The sequence below is a fragment of the Xiphias gladius genome, chromosome 7, assembly GCF_016859285.1.
Source record: "Xiphias gladius isolate SHS-SW01 ecotype Sanya breed wild chromosome 7, ASM1685928v1, whole genome shotgun sequence".
NCBI classification, from domain to species: Eukaryota; Metazoa; Chordata; class Actinopteri; order Istiophoriformes; family Xiphiidae; genus Xiphias; species Xiphias gladius.
The window spans coordinates 21644338-21665513 of record NC_053406.1 but is presented as its reverse complement, the minus strand read 5'-3'; the positions used below and the strand labels follow the sequence as shown (position 1 = coordinate 21665513).

The window sequence follows — 21176 nt, the reverse complement described above, 5'->3', positions numbered from 1 at the left end:
TTGCAAATACAAGGAAATACATTTAATCGGTATTCCTTTTGGAAAGACTTGCAAAAGAGTATTTCACAATGCAAAACAGAAGAATGATGAATAAAAAAGTGTTACTGCTGATGATATTCCATGTACAAAGTCCATTAAATCGATGCAACAAGTTTTGTCTTGTCGTTATGTGAAAGGTCAACCTATGAAAAGTCAAAAGATGTAAAATCATGAGCTGTTTGTCTGCCGAAATCATTAAGCCATCTGTTAAAATGTTGTTCAAAGGCATAAGATGATGCTAACCTTCCCGAGGTAAAATTCTGTGTAACTGCTGCAGCTCCCGAGGCAGCAGAAACTTTCTTACAGATGTGACATTGGTGACTCTCTTTCCACAAAACCTGTCATAGGTTGTCAACTCTGATCCTTCCTGCTGAGTGTGGACATGCCTTTGCACAACAGTTGGAACCGCAACACACAGAGGATCAACTAATAGAAATCATTAGAACCATGTTTGCATGCATTATCAATGGTTTTTGAGCTGATTGTACCTATACCGTGGCAGGCCACGTTAGGATCTGTGTTGCAGCTGTGGCGAGTGTGATTGCCCATCAGTTCAGGTTTTTGCTTTGGCTGGCGATAATTGTCCCTCGTCTCTGTGTTAGTAGAGAGCGGCTCATGATGCCTGCTGTGCAGAGGTGCAAGTCTTCTTCCTGTATTAATTAATGTGATCATATCCCGTCAAACAAATTCCACAGCAATTGGAAAATAAACTGTAGACAGAAATATTATGATTACAGGGATGGTTTGATTTGGACATGCCTGAGTGATTGGATGTCTTTAGTTCTTCCGTCCTGACATGCTTTCATATTCCCAAGACTGAACAGACTTGTCCTACCTTGAGGCATGCCCATGAAGTCACATCTGTAGGTGGAACGGTACTGTGCTGTCAAGGCCTTACGGATCTCCTCCTCAGATGGGGGACATTTCCAAGGGAACCTGACATACTCAGGTCTACGCGTGGTGTCCTTAGGCAGCCTCCACATCATGAAAGACCTGCTTGATTTAAAGGTCACGATACACTGTGAGAGGTCATGCATGGTATTCAACTATAAATGTAAAATTGAGGCTAACACAGCCTAAATACCAACCTGACTGGGGTTGAATGCAGGTTGTTTGTCCTCTGTCCTGAGGCTGTTCCTGTGTGAATGAATTCAGGTTTACAGACTGGCTTCCAGCAAAAGTCCTTATTGTACACAGTTGAACCAAAAGGTCCAGACTGTGACTAAGAGTCTATAAATGATGTTGACTTTGGGCACCTACATACGCATCAACATAGACATACAATTACACACAAAAAACACATAAATTCTACAATATGGATCCCACCACTATTTCACCTCTACAAAAAATATATATATGCAGCATACACCAGTCACTCTTGGGTCAGGTTAGAAGCAGGGTGCACTTTCTTCTTGAATCATCTTTTTTAATCAATGCACAAATTTGTTAGGGGGGCATAATTAAAAAAAAACAAAAAACATTAAAATAATAATAATAAATCATGTAAATAATAAATTACTGCTAAAATTGGTTATTGTGTTTTCCATAATAATGGCAGTATACCCCCCCCATCGTGAGTAGAAGATATGCCCTTGCTTACACTCACACTCACAACAGCAGCTAGGCTCCATAATTACCAGGAGGCGGGGGCAATGGAAAAGAAAATTGCATGTGACACTTCCACATTAATATTTACAATGCTGAAAGTGAAAATTAAAGTATTACTACAAAGCCATTATAATAAAAAATTGATTCTGCAACAGCTCAAATTAAAAGTTTGGAATTATTCCAACTAAAAATATACAGTATAATGTATCACAGTCCATCATATAGCCATATTACACGGCATAATGAGATAAACTTAGCATATTAAAAGTAAACCAAGGTGTAATACAAATGCAAGAAAATAATGATGTCTGTTAAAGCAAATGTAGTTTCTTGCTATTTGTACACTTCCTTGGTTTAACTTTACCTTTGGTTGCCATCGGTGACCACTGTTTTGTGTTACAGTTGTTTTCGGTGTAATGAAAAGCTTTCCATTTCTACTGGCAGACGAAAGTTCACTTCCTGGATGGCTTGCTGAAAAGCTTGATTGACAGCTGTGGATGTTAAATTTTAGCCGGCGTGTATAACAGTTTGAAAGTTTCGCTTTAAAGTACTGGCTTTGTCTACGCAGAGCCGCTGATCAGCTGATCCAAGCGGGAAATACTCCAGGAGATCATATAAAGTAAGTTCACCCAGTCAGCTCCTTTATTTCAGGAAACTCAAATTTTTACATTTACGACATCTTACGGGCAGGGGTCATTTTTCAATAAGACACAAGGTTTTCTTCTGATTTGGTTAATTAAATCTTCTTAAAGCAGAGCATAATAAAAGATTTTTTAAAAAGACTTTAATATTTGTTCCATTTTTCATATGCCACAGATGCATCTTTAAGAGTGTGAATTTGTTGCATATTATTTAGATGGAGGTAATTAATAAGACTATTTGCTTTGTTTCCAGTGTGCCATTGGATTGATTTTAACCTGTGATAATAAATACAAACTAAAAAAATAAAAATAAATAAATAACAAAATTAGCTCCACCTTGACCAGCTACAGCATTACTGGCTGCCTACAAGTTATTGTAAAAACTAGAATTTCAATCAGCAGAGCGCAAGCCTCCGCCTGGGCCAAATGTTGATGAAAATGTCGAAAATGCCCTGTCTCACAACTTTAAGGGAGGTGATTAAAAAAAAAAAAAAATACGCACAAAAAATTCAATGGGTTCGTCCCTGGCCCATGCCCCGTTCCCTCCACCACGTTTGGTGCAAATTGGTTTGCTAGTTTTTGCGTAATCCTGTTGAAAAATAAACCATCAAACCGACCAACCAACCAACCAACCAACCAACCAACCGACCGACCGACCAACCAACCAACCAACCAACATGAGTGACCACGTGAGCTCCCTTGGCCGATGTAATAATATAACGCCATAACATATAACACAAGTAAGTGTTACTTATTTTTTCTAGTTTTTAAAAATAATAATACTTATCTACTTTTACTTGAGTGTTCCTGACGGAGCAATTTCACTTTATTACACTGACTCGAGTACAGGATATGGGTAAGTTATTCCACCACGCAAAATTCCGCACTCGTTTCACATCCCATATTCGCTCCACTTGGCACGCGTTACGTCCCTTCACCGGAATACAGACACGATTAGAGGTTCGCCATTCGAAGTTTGGCGCCACCGCCCCCTCGTGTTTTTGGACAGCCAACCGTGCGACAAGCAGGACCGAAGCGGTGTGCCTAATAGGACATACCAAGGAGTTGGCGGCAGCCAATGTCCGACGGCCGGAGCCCAAACACGCAGGATAAACACACAGAGAGAGATCCCCGCAGCACCGACGGCGCTTTCCGTCCCATTGTTTGAGACGTGCCGACGCACAGCTGGCCTCACATAGCGCTGTAGGGGTAAGCATCATAAGTACGAACTTCCTAACAAAGCCACTAATGTGTACCTATTATGAATGAAACCGTGGGCTGCGACGTGTTTTGCACAGTATGCATCGGTGTCGTGCATGTTTAGTTGCGTGACTGAGCTGGATAGGATGCTAGCGAAGTGACAAGCTCCCGCTGATGTTTAACAATGTCTTGATAACTTGGCTACGTAGTTACCGGACACCGACACTAGCTGCGGTCATAAATAATAACCCGAACACCGGATAGCTTCCCCCCCAATAACCGAGCTGTTTACAACGCTCCGGTCAGCGTAACGTCCGCTGATGCGTTTCCAGCTAACAGCTTACTCATACAGCCTGCTATGTTAGCCTGACAATGGAGGCTGGTCCGGCGGTGTTGCTATCGCGAAAGCTAACGCTAGCTAGGAGCTGGATTAACTAGGTTAACGCCGCTGACGGGTGCTGAGGCAGCCCGGGTCCGGGGATGCAGGCGGAGCATCCGAGAGCCACTTTCGCTGAAACTTTTGAATCCGTACGAACCTGCATTCACCAGACAGGCCACTGAGGTAAAGTAAGGAGCCGGTTAATTGGCCAGAAGAACGGAGTGGTGTCACGGTGGCCATTGTCAGCGGTGCAATCAGCCATTTTAATAATCGTCTCATGAAATGAGCTCTGTGGCATGCCCAGCTAGCCTAGCTAAAAGCAAAGGGACACAAAGCGAGAGGGAGCCATAATGGCTAACAGCTAGCGAACAATTAAAGGCGGTGGAAGCTAATGCTAATGTATTCATTTGCAACCCCAAGCCGGTTATCTTCATGTTTATTAATGAGATGCTGCAAGATCATGTAACGCCCTGTGCTGTTTTTCACTAGCTTTGCACTGTGTCTCTGTCTGTGCACGGATGCTGAAAGTACAGCACCAGTAAACTAATGTGTAGTTGAGTGTAGTACTGAGAGGAGCATCATGTTGGCCTCTGCATACAATGGATCATCAAGTCACCCCAGACACCCTCCTCCCACCACCCAATTTAAACAATAGATGGAACTGACAAAGCAAGAGGATGACAGTTGACTTGAGGGATATTGGGATATTCCCACTGCCACTGCTTGAGTGGATTTTGTGACACATTTCGCTCAAAACATATATATGTTTTTTGTTTTTGTTTTTCTTTCTATTTAGTGAGCTAAGATGGTGAAGGATCCAAAGAAGCCAAGGGGCAAAATGTCCTCATATGCCTATTTTGTGCAAACGTGCCGAGAGGAACATAAGAAGAAACATCCTGATGCTTCTGTCAACTTTGCAGAGTTCTCCAAGAAATGCTCTGAGCGATGGAAGGTAAAATAAATCACTCTCAATATCTGACTCCTTTTTTTTATTTTTATTTTTTTATCTCTGAGTCCAGTGTTTTCCTTGAAGCAGTGTATGTCATCTAGATTGTTTGTTTAAAGCTCCTTGTGTTTTCCCAAAGACAATGTCACCAAAAGAAAAAGGCAAGTTTGAAGATATGGCCAAACAAGACAAGGTGCGTTATGAGAGGGAAATGAAGAATTATATTCCCCCCAAAGGCCAGAAGAAGAAGCGATTTAAGGACCCCAACGCCCCCAAGAGACCACCGTATGTACCATAGTCGACTTACTCCACACTAATACGTTTTGTTTTTCTTTCCATTTCTGATATGTGTTCAGTGGATTATGATAGCGTAAACACTGAAACATTTTTCTCCAAACAGGTCTGCATTCTTCCTATTCTGTGCAGACTTTCGCCCCAAGGTAAAAGGTGAAAGCCCCGGACTCTCCATCGGGGACACGGCAAAGAAGTTGGGAGAGATGTGGAACAGCTCATCTGCAGAGGACAAGCAGCCGTATGAGAAGAAGGCTGCCAAGTTGAAGGAGAAATACGACAAGGTGAATATCCGTCGTGTAATTGAAGCTAAACCTGTTTTTGTTAATTTGACAATCACGTTTTATTTTTGAATGATCCAGGTATCTTTACTTTGAAGCATGATAAGGAGTAAGTTTCTCTGTTGCACTGAAAACTTTTGACATGCTCTCCACAGGATATCGTTGCTTACCGCACGAAGGGCAAGGTGGATTCAGGATCGGCTGCTACAGCGGACGATGATGATGAGGAAGAGGAAGGAGACGAGGAGGAGGACGAAGACGAGGATGACGACGACGAGTAGATTGCATAAGGATGGGACCTGAAGTTTTGTTTATGCCATATAACCCTAATATACTCAATTTACCATCTTGAAACAGAAGTCAGACTGAACAAGATCATGTGTATATTTAATGTTTTTAAGATGTACAGTGTTATGCTCCTTTTTTTTGTAAAGTTAACACTACATATCTTAAGTTTGAGATTTTCTAGTGGTAGTTCTTTATCCCTGCCATATTACGTAACAGTTTAGGAGGACTACAAATCAGTATGAAAGTAACTAGTCTATAGGTGTCACAACTCAAAAATGAGATTTCTGAGTTGGTAGTGTATTTTTCTTTATTTTGAAAAATATTTTTTTATGTGCTGTCCTAATGTCTTTTTATTGTTCTTTGAATACCACTCTAATATCAAATGCAGCTGTCGACATTCAAGAATGTCTTCAATAAAGGTCTTTTTTCTTTTTTTCTTTTTTTTAATCAGTTTGTTTGTTTTTTGTTTTTCTTTTTCTAATTTTAGTTGTCTCAAGATCTCTGCGGCTGCCAGCCAGTTATCAAAGATCCAACATGAGAACATGTATTTTATCCGGTACACACATAAATAATTCAGACGCTCTGGGGTTTTAGGCTTTTCATTTAAAACCTGCTGTAGCCAATGGCTTTGCAAGTGAATCAGTGCAAGATAAAATGACATATCTCTTCTCATTTCTCCTGGCAAATTATATTTATCCAGAATAGCTGAAAACGGCTTTTTTAAACTTGAAACAACTTGATGGTATCAACTAATTTTTTACTTAGTCTCTGATGCGTTGTAAATACTTACTGGGTGATACTGCCTCTCAATAAACCATATATGGTTGGGTTCAGGGAAATGTTCGACCAACAGAACAAGAAATTGGCAACAGGAAATAATCTGAACACAATCAGATATGTCTGTTTTATTAGAAACTAAACGTTTTAGCAGAGAGCTGTGATTTGGAAAGGGTTAATGAATCAGTACCCTGCAGGATTATTGCATTTATCTGGAAATTAGAGTGTGTTTTTGTGATATCTAATTGTACGATGAGTATCCCATCTTGTGCTAAGCTTCTACAGTTCTGTTTTTTGTTTTTCCCCAAATTGCCTTGACCAGCACGACTACTCTCAGGTTGATCATTGTCCTATAATTTGAGTAACCTAAATCCAGAAGGTGGTGCCATCATGTAGTCAATTCTAAAAGTATGTGCAGTTAAATGTTTAGACAACGGTTAGTTATTTATTGCAGCATGCACATACAAGTGCCTAGTCCACATGGACTTACAAGACACCCAAAAAAAAAAAAGACTGTTACAGTGGTGAGACATTTGTCAGACATGAAGATAACTTTGCAAACATTTAAATCTAAACAAAGAACTTCGTCTTCTGTCCCGTACTTTACAAATAAAGTCAGTCACACAAAAGGTTCCCTTTCTAAAACAAAGCTCCATTTTCTTATCATTCATCCAGAGGGAGTTATCAGAAATTAAGCACATTTTACTCCAAAGACCAGCTCTTAAAAGTGGACTTCGTCTTCAGCCTCACCTAAATCACATAGCAAGATGAAGTCTCTTCCCTTCAGGCGGACCAGGAAACCTGCCTGTTTCTATAGCTAATGGAAATGTAACCGGATGGTAATGTACCTGCCTGATTTTGGGCTAAATCCTGCTTTACATAAGGCTCTACATTGTTGTTGTTTTCATCAGTGTGTTCATAAATTAGGTGTGTGCCAAACACACTACATAGTGCATATATTCTTTGTCCCAAAATGTCACCATATTATATTATTGAAAGGATCTAATTCAGTCCGTTCCACTGACAACACTTTACCAGCAAGACAAATGGCTATATCTTAAACAATACTACCGCTTTTTTTGCGACTAAAGGTAAACTGTTGGCTGTGTTATGCTTACCACATTCAAAAACATTAAATTAAGTGTGGTGCATCTATTTTAGTCACGCCAGAGAAAAGTCCTTTTTGTGTTTTGTGTGCGCGCTTCAGCGGTGAGCCCAGGCTGAGACCCTTTGTGGTCCTTTGCTTGGATAGATTTCCCTTTGCCTGTAATTGGAGACAGTGGCCTCAGAGTCGCTTAAAGTAAGGTTCAGATGTCCATTTATCAGACTGTTCTCAGCAGCGTTGCCCTTTGCCACACAAAGAGCCCGTCCTCCTCTCCAAGGTGTTTGCAAATATGAAGGAGGTCTCAGCGGTCTCCTTTCAGTGGGTCTCACACAGAAACAGGTTTTCCACCAGGCTATTTACCAGTAACAGTATTTCAGTGACCCGTTGATGTAACCATATAAGAGGCAGTAATTTAATAATGAATAACAAAGAAACTTATTAGAATATTTTGAGTCAGTGCTAGTCATATACTCTAATTAATTATATACAGTTGCAGGTTAGATTTTAGCTATGCTGGTACACTAACATCCTGTTCATGTAAACTCAGTTGTAACATTCTCTGCTACAGTGACATGTCAGCTCTCTTTCGAGAGCGGCAGTTTTTTTTTCTCTCTTCTCTCCTTTCACCCACTGAATGAATGCCTTGCAGTCTCTGAATGAATCCTCCATCTGACATGCAGCGAGGGAGGCTCCCTCCAGGCCACCTTACTGCCGGCGACTGTTCAAAGAGTCCATTTCATCTCTACTTCGAGGAACCTCAATTGCAAAATCCATGGTAGGAATATAAAACAGAATGATTCAGCAAAGCATAGTGGGGTACATTATTATTGCTCTTTTTTACTTCCTAGAAATTGGGCTCATTTTATAAAGAGAGCAAGGACATGTGGACTAATTAGTTTAAAGATGATGGGGCATGTTTTCTTTTGAAATACGTATAACAACAAAAAACATCCAATCTGCTGCATTTTGGGGTCTGAAAAGAACTTTTTTCCTGCTGCTGGATTTGTGTGGAGTGATGTCAAAGAGGCGTGCCAGTCAGGATTACAAGCTGAGAAGGTTGAGTAGTCACTATGGATACAGCTTTTATAGTTTTCCATTTGTTGGTCTTGTTTGGGGGTAATGCTGTGCAGTTTCCAGGACTTCACTTTTTAATGCCATGTCTCTTTTGTTCTGCTTAGGATCTTATTTTCTTAAGTGATTTTGCAATTTTGAGCAAAGCACTTCGGAAGTAAAATTTATGATGGACTCTACTGGACAATGGAGGAAATACACATTATTTATGTTTCATATTTTGGTAAGTTGGCCTATTGGTTCATGTGTTGCAACAGCGAGTGAATTACAATTTATCAGTCCCTGTCTAGTTTAATGACATTGTTAAGGTTACAGTGCTTTCAAATGCTTCAAACGCTGCCTACTTATGTATATTTCACTCTAACTGAGAGTCTTTCATTTCTTTTTTTTCTGTGGTTTCTCAGGTGTTTAATACTGCATCCTCTCTTGAACCCTCACTTGGAAATACAGTGAATGTGAGCAGTGAGCTGCAGTTTGCAGATATTGTCTTAGGGCAGCATACGCTCCCCTCCTGGTATTATACGTCTGTTGGTGCTGTGCCCAAGCACGGCTCAGTCAGCCTACACTCTCATAACAGATGGCGAACACAGATGGCTTTCTCCAAAAGTGTTTATTCATTTGAAGTGAAAGAAGACACAGTACCAGGTTAGTCATCTGTGCAGTGAGGCCTTCCTGGTGTAATATTTGCTGATACCGTTAATTTGAGTATTGCGTGATAGTTTTTTGAAATATTATTTATTGACTTGCAATTTAGCGTCAACACTATCAGCATTTCTAATATTTGTAGGATAGTGAAGGTCCTTCTGTGTTTAATAATGTTGCCCAATGTTTTCTTGTCACTCCGCAGTCAGTAGCTCACCCAGTAAGTGTGCATTATCCAATGTGTTGACAGGAAGGGTTGTGGGAAAGGTGGAAACAGTGTTTGAGAGTCTCACGCCTATCACATACTCAGTGCAGGAGGATGACGGAGAGAACCTGTTCCTCCTCAGCGACATCTCGGGGGAGTTCCTATTATCCCGCAGCCTGGATTTTGAGGCACAAAGATTCTACATTCTCACGGTGGCGCTGCAGCAGGGGGATTTGCAGTTATCCAGTGTCAGGGTGTACTTCAGTGTGTTGAATGTGAACGACAACCCGCCCGTTTTCAGCCAGGATACCTTTTTTGCGTCATTGCTGGAAGACACAAGGGCTGGCACTTGCTTCCTGTCCTTGAATGTGTCAGACAAAGATGATGGTACGTGCGCTGGGGAAAGTTGTCGGGCATTAAGCTATTTAGTTTGCAGGTTTGTGTTCATATTGAGTTCTCTCCCACAATAAAAGAAAAAACAAAACAAATCTGTTTGGGAACTATTAACCTCCAATGGCCATGATGGAAGAACAGGCCTTGCATCTGGTACAGGCTCCTGAAATTCCGTATATTGGCAGCATGCGTGTGTTTTAGGAGCACTGTTGACCAAAACGTAAAGTATCGAGAGAATTCACCATTCACCATTCACAGAGGTGTGTAAAAAGAAATAAATCTATTATTTTTTACAGTACACGGATAGTTTTAAGAAGTCTGTTCAAACATTATACCTTCTGCTCAAGTACTACAGATATAGGATTTGTCCTGTATCCATTTTTTCATATTTGACCTGCTCCTCCAGAGAGGGATTTATGGGTATATGCAGTTAATGGGGGTCAAATCAACAACCATACGCATTTCACAGTTCAGCCAAAGCTAATAAGATGCAAAAGCCATGTGTGATAGCATGTTTCAATTTTTGTTCTCAACACTTTCTGTACTAAGTACCAGCCTCATCCACATCTTTCAGTTTATCATAGCAATAAAAATGATAGTGGGAAAAATGCTGCCCCTTTAATTGGATTGACCTGTACATGGCAAGCTCATTCTGCATGCCCAGCTTCTGAGATATGAGTGTAAAAAGGCAGAATTAATATTCACACATTTCTTGGCTACGTATTCAACATTTGGCAAGTCAAACTGACACATGAATCTTGTTTATCCTTGTGTTTATTTACTTATTGGATTGTGTCTCGCTGAAAATGTTGCCTGAAAATCTCATGTTTAGTTGGAAGCTCGAGCGTGCATGTCTACTTTGGCTGCCAGTGAAGCCTTATCCTTGGCATCATTTGTTAACTGGCAGTGAGTGCTTTGATTAAAGTATATTATTAGCATGTGCACTTTACAGCAAACAGTTCTTAGTATCAGTTCGTCAAGTGTGAAGTGCAAGATTTTGTTCCTTGATTTACCTATAATACAACAGGCCGTTTTGAGAAGGGCTTTCCATCATTTGTAGTAATGTCATCCTTTATTTTTTCCTCTCTGCCAGGTGACAATAGAGGGGTGAAACTGAAAGTCGTTGATGGAGATGAAGAGACAGTGTTCTTCATAAACTCATCTGGTAGTTTATGTCTGAACAAAGAGATAGACAGAGAGAGACAATCCTCCTACATTCTGACCGTGACAGCCAATGATTGTGTCCAGCCTGAGTATTTACAGCTCACCAGCACAGCACATGTTATTGTGGTGGTTAATGATGTCAACGACAATGCTCCATTGTTTGTGTCAGCCCAAAGTGTCAGTATACCAGAGGACACCGCACTTCATTCTGTTGTAACGACTGTACATGCTCAGGATGAAGACACTGGGTCCAATGGGGAAGTTTTCTATTATTTAAACAGCACTTCTGGTGGCAGGTTCAGCATCGATAACAGAAGCGGAAAAATATACCTGGAGGAGACACTGGATAGAGAACAGGTAGATACTCTGACTATTACTATGATAGCCACTGATAGAGGCTCACCCAGGATGGCAACCACTATGAATCTCACTGTGCACGTTGAAGATGCAAATGACCATGACCCTGAGTTCTCACAAAGCACCTACAGTCTGACCATGACAGAAGATATCCCAAGAGGAACGAGCGTGTGTCGGGTACAGGCTCACGATCAAGACATCGGGCCAAACGGGCAACTGCGATACACGCTGACCCAGGCGAGTCCGTTCGTGGTGGATACAGTGCGAGGTGTCGTCACGGTCATGGATAAACTGGACAGAGAGAAGGACTCAAACTACACCTTAATCATAACAGTTGTAGATAAGGGGTACATACCCAGGTCTGCTACTGCGGCTATCAGTGTCACAGTGTTGGATATCAATGACTTTGCACCCCTGTTTTCTCCAGAAACACGGATCATACATGTCATGGAGAATGAGGAGGACCTGTCTCAGCTGACACAACAGGTACTACTGGCACCCACTTAAGGGTTCAGTTAATATTTAATACAGAATTTTTTGATTTTAATTACTAGACTGTTGATGTTTATTTGTTTTTTTTGTTTTTTTTTTGACCAGATCTCAGCTTTGGACGAAGATTTAGGGGTCAACAGCCATCTTACTTATTTCATAAAGAATGGAAATAATGATGGTTTGTTCTCAATCACTCCCAATGGCACTTTTCGGATTTTACACAGCCTGGACAGAGAGAAGGAATCACTATATATCGTCACCATTATTGCTGTTGACTCAGGTAATTTAGTTCCAAGTTAAACTGCAGGACACTTTATTAAATATGTTAATATCCTACAGAGATCATTGCCTTTTCTGTTAGAACAGTCACTTCAAACAGTTTGATAATGAATGTCACTTTGTTTATTTGAAGGATTGCCACCTTTAACAGGTACTCTTACCGTGCATGTCATAGTAGATGACATCAATGATAACCGCCCAGCGTTTGCTGAGGAAGTTTACAACACCATAGTGTCCGAGGGCAGTCCCACAGGCACTGTGTTTGCCATGATAACGGCATCTGACATTGATGAGGGTATCAGTGGGGAAATAAGGTAAAAAAGTCCTTAAAATTTGAGATCAATGATTGACAGGTGCTTTGGGGAATTAAAATCTGTCTATAACTTGAGAAATTGCTGTTGAAGTTACACTTTTTTTTGGCTGTTTTCTTTCATTTCCGTTCTTGTTGTGCCATGTTTCTCTTGGACAGTAGCCTCTAGGATGCTGTACGAAGTATGTGTACTTATTTTTATTGCAATATGTTAATAGAGTGTGGTATTTCTTTTCCTTTAGGTATTTCATGGAAAACCCTGATGCACCTTTTGCCATTGATGAAACATCTGGAGAGCTGTTCACAACCGATGTCCTGGACAGGGAGAAAGTAGCCATTTACAGGCTGACAGTGATTGGCAGTGATAAGCATCCCACTCAGCCTTTGTCAAGCTCAGTGCTTGTCACTGTGGTCATTGGAGATATTAACGACCACTGGCCTCAGTTTACAAACAGCCCCTATGTGGCCTATGTGCACACCAAAATGGCACCAGGTGAGAGATTTTACATCCCCTTGGCAGTTATATATTTCACCCTTGGTAACATTGTCTTGATAAGACTGAGAGAAGAGTTCTATTTTGTTCATGTGTTCATGTGTTTTTTTTCCTGCAGGCTCAGTTGTTGGTGTAGTAAGAGCAACAGACGAAGATGCTGCGATGAACGCACAACTGCATTATTCGTTATATGGACAAAGTTCAGATCGGTTTTCCATCGATCCATATAGTGGCACCATTTTCACTTCAAGCACTCTACACAGAACAGAAGACATTATTGTCAACGTACACGTGGAAGATGCTGGAAAAAATCCTAAATTTGACATTACTACCATGAGTATAAGGTTTCAGAATGTGTCTGAGTTTCCAGAGATGAACGTGGATGTTCAAAGTTATTCCCTCTCTGAGGACGAGCCAGTGGGAACATTAGTGACTGTGGTCTCTGCAGTGAGCCTCAGAGCTGAACCCATCTCTTTTTATCTAGCTTCTGGAAACTTTGAAGATATGTTTCATGTGGAGCAATTAGGTGGAGCGCTGACAGTGGAGAACCCTTTGGATTATGAGAACAAAAAGGAATTTACTTTGTTGGTAGAAGTCAGAGACTCCGGTTCGCCTCCTTTCTCATCATTTGCAGCAATTCACATAAACATCAGTGATGTTAATGATAACTTCCCACAGTTCACTCAAGCTGAGTACAGGTGTGAAGTTTTTGAGAATTCCCTGCCATCCGGGGTTTGTGACGTTCTTGCCATCGATGCTGACTCTGGCAGTTATGGCACAGTACAGTACAACATAACAGAAGGAAACGCTGATCATTTTTTCACAATTGACCGTGAAAATGGTTTATTGAGCACCACTGCAAGTTTAGACAGAGAAAATATCCCTGAATTTATTTTGATAGTTGAAGCTGCAGAGGTAGGTAATCCTCTTCATAAAGACAGAGCGACTGTTATCGTCGTTGTTTTAGACATAAATGACAACACGCCTCGTTTTTCGCAGATTTTTCTCACAGAGGTACCCGAGGATGCCCCTCTTGGACACACAATTATACAAGTCACTTCAACTGATGATGATACTGGTGCCAATGCAGTTATTCATTTCTCCATACTTGACCAAAGCGATGATATGCCATTTAATATTGACTTTACCACTGGCTACATTACAGTTGAAAGACCTCTGGACAGGGAGATGCAGGATCATTATGTCCTGAAAGTAAACGCAAATGATTCAGCATGGAGCATAAGCACGGATGTCACTATAATCGTTACAGATGTTAACGATAATAGACCAGTATTTTCGGATCATTTTTACAACACTGTCCTCCCTGAAACAAAAGATAAAGAGGTTTTTGTTATGCAGCTTCTTGCTACAGATGCAGACATTGGGCAAAACAGTGAGATTTTATATCTTATTGAACCTCCAAATGAGGAGTTTTGGGTGAATGCTTCCGTTGGTGGAATCTATACGAAGCAGCCATTGATTTTACACAATTCTGCTTTTGAAGTCTACCAATTTAAAGTCATTGCTTTTGATTGTGGCAGTGCCCCCCTGTACAGTAACGCCACTGTCACTGTGAGATTAGAACCTTATAACCACCACCCACCAATGTTTCTGCCTTCACAGTCTCTGATTGCAATCCCATATCACATGGCTGTGGGAACTGAGGTGGTCCAGTTTACAGCAATTGATCTGGATTCCAATAATAGCAGTGCTAATATTGAATATGTTTTGAATGGAGGTAATGCATCTGATTTCTTCTGGATCCAGGCTGACAATGGAATACTAAAGTTAAAGCGAAGTTTGACAGAGAGTGTAAATCTGTTTCTCACTTTAATAGTTGTCGCAAAAGATCAGGGCACCCCATCTTTATCATCACAGACTGAGATGATTTTTGAAATTACTTGGAGCAATCAGTTTTCCCCGAGCTTTAGAGACCCAGATGTCGCTTTCACCATCCCAGAGGACTTGCCGGTAGGATCAGTAATTGGGAGTATTATAGCAGAAGATAGGGATTATGGTCCCAATGGTGCAATCACTTACTGCATTACCCCAGAAAATCAACATTTACCATTCTCTGTAGGAGAAGAGTCTGGGCTGCTAACACTAATCAGAGAGCTTGACTTTGAAGAAGAAGTTATTTATCATCTTCAAATCAAAGCCATGGACGGTGGCTGGGTCTCTAATACAGGCGTGTTAAATGTTACAGTGGTGGTTATGGATGTGAATGACAATCCTCCAGTCTTTTCGTCCTCAGAGTATCTCACTTCAGTGAGTGAAAACTCTGAAATTGGAACAAATGTCATAGTGGTGAAAGCTACTGATGCTGATTCAGGTGCAAATGCACAAATATCCTACTCCCTTATTGCGGGCCATGTGGATAAATTTGCTATTGACTCAAGAAATGGCACAATCACCAGTTTGGCTGTGTTTGATTATGAGCAAGAGCAGATCTTTGATGTGACAATCAAAGCTTCAAACATTGATGGTCATTATTTATTTACTGTGGCTCATGTTATCATCCAAATCTCAGATGTCAATGAGTTCAGACCTACATTCAAGAAAAAAGACTTTAACTTTTCAGTATTTAAAAATGTGCCTGTTGGAACTGGGATTGGAAAGGTAACAGCTACAGATTATGACCAAGGCTCTGAAGGTCAGGTGTTTTACCTTATGTTTGGCCAAAATAAATATATGGGCTTTGAAATCGACAAACTTTCTGGAGAAATATACACAGCTGGCAGTTTGAGGAAACAAGGCAACAGTCACATAGTTATAAAAGTTCTGGCAAAGAACTCTGGTGTCATTACTGGCATGGATGTAGATGAAGCCTTGGTCCACATCAGCGTGATCGACACAAATGATGCACCCATGTTCACCTCTGCACTTTATTTGGTGAATGTGACAGAAGACAGCCCGATTGGGACATCAGTGGTAACTGTGAGCGCTCTCGATCCGGACTCCATCTTGGACTGGCATCGTTTCTTCTTCAGCATTGAAAGCGGAAACACAAACTTCTCTTTTGCCATTGATCCACCCAGTGGCGTTATCTCAGTAAATTCTCCACTTGACAGAGAACTGTGGGCAGTATATAATCTGACTGTTACAGCCACTGATAATGGCTCTCCACCAGCTACTGGGACTACTAATGTCATTGTGACCATTGTTGACGTTAATGACAACACTCCCAAACTCACATTAACAGAGGCTCAGGTGAAGGAAAATCAGCCCCAAGGCACCATAGTAGCCAGGTTAAATGCATCCGATTCTGATTTGCCGCCAAACCAGGGACCTTTTACTTACTGGCTGGTAAATCCGTCAACAGGTAGTGCTTTTTCACTGACACCTGATGGAGTTTTATTCACCACAAGGCCCACAGATCGGGAACAAATCTCTGCATATCGAGTCCTGTTGGTTGTTAAGGATGCAGGGATCCCTGCGCTGTCATCCACAACAATGTTCCACATCAGGATTGTGGACGAAAACGATAACCCTTCGCTGCCCAGAAATATCTTCATCGAGGTAAAATATTTTGGCAGTTCTTTCCAAGGAGGCATGATTGGAAACGTCCATCCTGAGGATCAGGATGAGTTGGATACATTTAACTGTGGTATCAAAAACGGGCCGCTGAACATGTTCACGATACCTAATGGCACGTGTGAGCTTTGGTCGTCTCCTTTTCAAGGCGAGGCCACATTTAACATCACTATTGAAGCTACGGACCAGCTTCACTTACCAGTCAACAACAGCATCTATGTAAACTACAAAGGTTTCACAAATGCTTCTATAGACAGTTGTATACTATTCTACGTGTCACCATCCTCAATAGAAGAGTTTTTGTCTAATAAGTATTTGAGGTTTGTGAAAGCTCTGGACAGTCTGTTTAACCTACAGGCTTCTAAGACTCATGTATTTGGAATTAAACATATTGGCAGAGAAATCCTTCTGTTGGCTGCGGTCAAAAATTACAATGGTGAATATCTTAGCAGAGAGGTAGCGAGTGGTATCTCTGCTGGACATAAGAAATTACTGGAGTCTCAGAGCAATGTGATGATATCTCACATCACCAGTGATCCATGTCTCACCAGCCCTTGTCAGAACGGGGCAATGTGCCACAAAAACATTTACATCAGCCAGGATGTTGCTGTCCTGGAAAGCCTGGTGGTCATCTTTGTGTCCCCGCAGACAGAGGTTTTTAATTGTACCTGCCCAGGAGGCTTCACCGGCACACTATGTGAAGATGACATTGATGAATGTGAGGTGAATCCCTGTGAGAATAAAGGCCCATGTGTAAATACTGCAGGAAGTTTCTACTGTCATTGTCAGAGCGGCTTTTCTGGGGCTACGTGCTCTACTGATGTAGATGAATGCCAAAAGTTGAAGTGCCGAAATGGAGGAACTTGTATTCCCACACAGGATGGCTATTACTGTCACTGTGTGCCTGGATTTGAAGGTAGACTTTGGTAAATTTTAAAAAAAAAGTCACATTATTCTGCATGACTAGAGGCCAGAATCTCCTTAAAGTCTGAACTTTATTTGCTTTTCCCAGGAGAAATGTGTGAGCAGTTCATAGACCACTGTAGGTCAGCTCCCTGTGTCCAGGGTAGCTGCATCAATTCACACAGAGGATTCTCCTGTCATTGTCCCTTTGGTAAGAATAATGCATAAAAAGACGTTTTACATTTTGGGAAATGAATTTATTTGCTTACTTGCAGAAATTTAGATGAGAAAACGGAAACCACATTTGTAACTGTGCATTAAAAATAAGGCTACTGTTCTGTGCCAGACTATTTCTTGGAACTTGTTGGAGTATCTGCACCAGGCCAAGTAACTGTCTGGCACATAACCCCCTGTAAAAACGGCAAAATGCATTTTTACACTTCAATTTTTGTATGGCTTAAACAAAAGAGATGTAATGTGTTAACTTGTGAGCTTTAGAGGTGCTGCTGGTGGATTTTGTCACCGTTGGAGACGGCCAGGCTAGCTGTTTTCCCCCTGCTCCAGTCTTTGTGCTATGCTGGGCTGCCGACTCTAGCCTTATACTTAATTGACATAATATGAGTGTGGTATTGATCTTCTCATGTATCTCTGCGCAAGAAAGCGAATAAGTGTATTTACTCCATGAAATATACTCTGGCATGCTACAACTGAAAACAACTTATTTATTAGACTGTACAAATGGTTTCATCTCTATTTTAGGAGTCAGTGGAGTCCACTGCGAGGAGCACAGTTATGGCTTTGAGGAGCTGTCCTTTATGGAGTGTCCCCCATTAGACCGCAGGACTAATTTAATCTCTCTAGAGTTTGCGACAGTGCAGAGGAATTCCATGCTCCTCTACAACGCTGGAGGAGCATCCAGCAGGGAGTTCTTTGCACTGGAAATACTGGATGGGGCCATACATCTCTCTTATGACCTGGGCTCAGGACCTGTGAGGCTGCAGACAAACAAGCAAGTGGCAGATGGATATTTTCACAGTGTCACTGCCAGGAGGATTGGCAGTGTGAGTTTTAAATATGTCAGCACGTGCACAAGGTTAATGACATGGTATTTTTTAGTTGGAAATGAGAGAAGTGAAGCAGAAAAGTCATGTAGTGCTATTTGCATTGAACAGATGGGTTCTTTACATGTGGACAACTGCACAGATGTTGAGAACAATGGATTTTGTTTTTCACAGAGTGATGGCAGTGGCTCAGAGAGGTAGCGGTGAAATATTATTACTACTTTTCCATAATTCATAATTTCTGTTGTTAGCCTTGTGTTTAATATTTATTAATGACCTCTCTTATGTCTTGACCTTCAATCAGGACCCTAGACGTTGGCGACAATAATACGACATTTGGAGGAGTGAGGAGTATTGAATTTATTTTACTGCATCCTGCTCATATAAAAACCCATGACTTTGTTGGATGTATTCGAAACATTCATATTAATGGCATTCTGCTGACACCTTCAGTGGCCCTTGCAACATATAACATCCTTGATAGGTAAGCTTATAAAATTTAAGACGTGTAGATGCTCTAGGTAAATAAATAGCTCAGCATACATATTTAACACAGAAAATATATCTCTCTCTTATTTTTGTATATGTGCAGATTTCATGTCTTGTATGTTCTATTTGTTTTATAAAGATGTCCTCGAGCAACAGTGTCACCATGTCACAGCGACCCATGTAAGAATGGTGGTGTGTGCCATGACATCTGGTCTGACTATCTTTGTGAGTGCAAAAGCCCTTTTATTGGAAGCAAATGTGCCAAAGGTAAAAAAAAAGTGTGTGTGTGTGTGTGTGTGTGTGTGTGTGTGTGTGTGTGTGTGTGTGTGTGTGTGTGTGTGTGTGCGTGTGTGTGTGTGTGTAATTGTAAAAAAAATGCTGTAAAGTGAGGATCTTTTCAAATATAATGTCAGTTTATAACAGTTTTAATTGTCAGTTAACTTCATACAAAGTGCCGTAAATAGAAAAACCTAAATGAAATCAGTATTTGGTTTGACCACACTTTGCCTTTAAAACGGTACAAATTCTCTTTGGTACACTTGCACACAGTTTTTCCAGGTTTTTGGCAGGTAGGTTGTTTCAAGCATTGGAGAACTTGCCTCAGTTCTTCTGAGGATTGAGGCTGTCTCGGTGTCTTCTCTCCCTTCATGTGATCCCAGACTGACTCCGTGGTGTTGAGATCAGGGCTCTTTATGAGGACACACCATCTGTTGCAAGACTCCTCGTTCTTCTTGTTGCTAAAGATAGTTTTTTATGACTCTGGCTGTATGTTTTGGTTCGTTGTCATTTGCACAATGAGTTTGGGACCAATAAGCCTCCCTGACAGCATTGCATGATGGATGAAAATCTAAAATCTAAATTGTCTAATCTAAAACTTTTGCACATTAATGTATACTGTATATATTTACTTAACAGAATTGAGTTTTGTTATTAATTATGAGTTAAAGATTAAGGTTTTTTCCGTTTATGAACAGAAATGTCAGAAGAAGTTGTATTGCGATTTAATGGGAATGACTACATTGAGTATGTCATCAAGGAGAGATTCAAGAGAGATTACCTGCTAAAAGACTTGCGGGATGGTGAAAAAGAGGGAAACGGCAAATACCAAACAGTGATTAACATCAAGTTTAAGACGAAAGACAATGGCGTGTTAATGTTTGTTACTGGACGAACAGGATATATTATGCTGAAGGTAGGTATGAAGTGCATTTTGATATTTACCCATCTTGTATTTATATTTGAAGCGTAAAACAGTTTTTTTTTCTGCCTAATTCAGATAACAGACAGAAAGCCTGTGTACCAATCTAAAGACACACTGTCGGGACACGTGTCAGAGTTCACTGTGGACTCTCCAGTGGCCGATGGGGTCTGGCATGTCCTCTCCTTGTTCAGCAACGGACAGACCGCTTCTCTCGCTCTGGATGGGAAACCGGTCTTGAACATCACTGACCCAAGTATGGATCTCACCCCTGTTAGTGTGGAAGAGATCATCCTCGGTGCAGCAGGTGATTCAGAAATCCAACAGTCAGGTGAGATTTACAGTAATTATTGCTGACAAATTATATCTGTTTTGGAATTTTCCAGAAGTCCAGAATACGTACTGATTTTTTTTTTTTTTTAAGTTACCAAGTCATAATGATCATTACAATAAATTCTTTTTCTACTGACAATGAATCAATCTTGGACACATAACCCCTGTACAAGCAGTGTTAATCATCATCTTACAGAGCATGTGTTAAGATAAAGAAAATCTGAATGAAGAGAGTGTATAAAAACCAAATTTCCATCAATAATTGTTTTTTGGGCTTTAAATATTCTTAGCAAGAGGCATTAGAGAGGCAAAATACTTAAGTTTCATGTTGCGTCTTGCCTGCTGTGGTGTGGGAGTAGATCATTGAGTTTGTGCTATATTCAATCCTTTGCTTTTACAGCTATAATAAACTTGTAGCAAAATTGCTTAAATGAGGAGGAAACACTTAAGTTCCTCACTGTTTAAGTAGATCACTCTAAATACAATCTTCTTTTTTTTTACATTAAAATGTAAATGGTCAACTTGCATTTTTTTTTTTTAGCACTTGACAATCTTCAATGCCTTTTTTGACAGGGTTCAATGGATGTGTGCAGTATTTCAATGTAACTGGTTACACTCTGCCTGTCAGCGGACACAGTGTGACGGTGGACACCTGGCCGAGCTTGACTCTCATCCGGTCCGGCTGCGTCTCCCCAGG

General features: G+C 40.8%; 2 protein-coding genes across 5 annotated transcripts; one reads left to right on the top strand and one right to left on the bottom strand.

Annotated features, from left to right (window-relative positions):
- Nucleotides 1–47: 47 nt before the first annotated feature.
- On the bottom strand, nucleotides 48–4155 carry LOC120792407 (testis-expressed protein 26-like). 3 transcript variants are annotated; one of them, XM_040131575.1, is made up of 6 exons: nucleotides 4025–4155; nucleotides 2012–2126; nucleotides 1128–1176; nucleotides 875–1035; nucleotides 528–689; nucleotides 48–425 (listed from the first exon to the last, which is right to left on the bottom strand). In XM_040131575.1, the coding sequence occupies exons 2-6, from the start codon at nucleotides 2022–2024 to the stop codon at nucleotides 391–393; spliced, it is 420 nt and encodes a 139-aa protein (XP_039987509.1). In that variant the 5' UTR covers nucleotides 2025–2126; nucleotides 4025–4155; the 3' UTR covers nucleotides 48–390. The 3 variants fall into 3 exon arrangements, with proteins under 3 accessions (XP_039987509.1, XP_039987507.1, XP_039987508.1); XM_040131573.1 differs by lacking the exon at nucleotides 48–425 and having other exon boundaries at nucleotides 444–689; XM_040131574.1 differs by lacking the exon at nucleotides 48–425 and having other exon boundaries at nucleotides 444–689; nucleotides 875–1032.
- hmgb1b (high mobility group box 1b) lies at nucleotides 3191–6342 on the top strand. 2 transcript variants are annotated; one of them, XM_040131571.1, is made up of 5 exons: nucleotides 3191–3497; nucleotides 4664–4819; nucleotides 4953–5098; nucleotides 5214–5388; nucleotides 5541–6342. In XM_040131571.1, the coding sequence occupies exons 2-5, from the start codon at nucleotides 4673–4675 to the stop codon at nucleotides 5664–5666; spliced, it is 594 nt and encodes a 197-aa protein (XP_039987505.1). In that variant the 5' UTR covers nucleotides 3191–3497; nucleotides 4664–4672; the 3' UTR covers nucleotides 5667–6342. The 2 variants fall into 2 exon arrangements, with proteins under 2 accessions (XP_039987505.1, XP_039987506.1); XM_040131572.1 differs by lacking the exon at nucleotides 3191–3497 and adding an exon at nucleotides 3795–4050.
- The last annotated feature ends 14834 nt before the right edge of the window (nucleotides 6343–21176 follow it).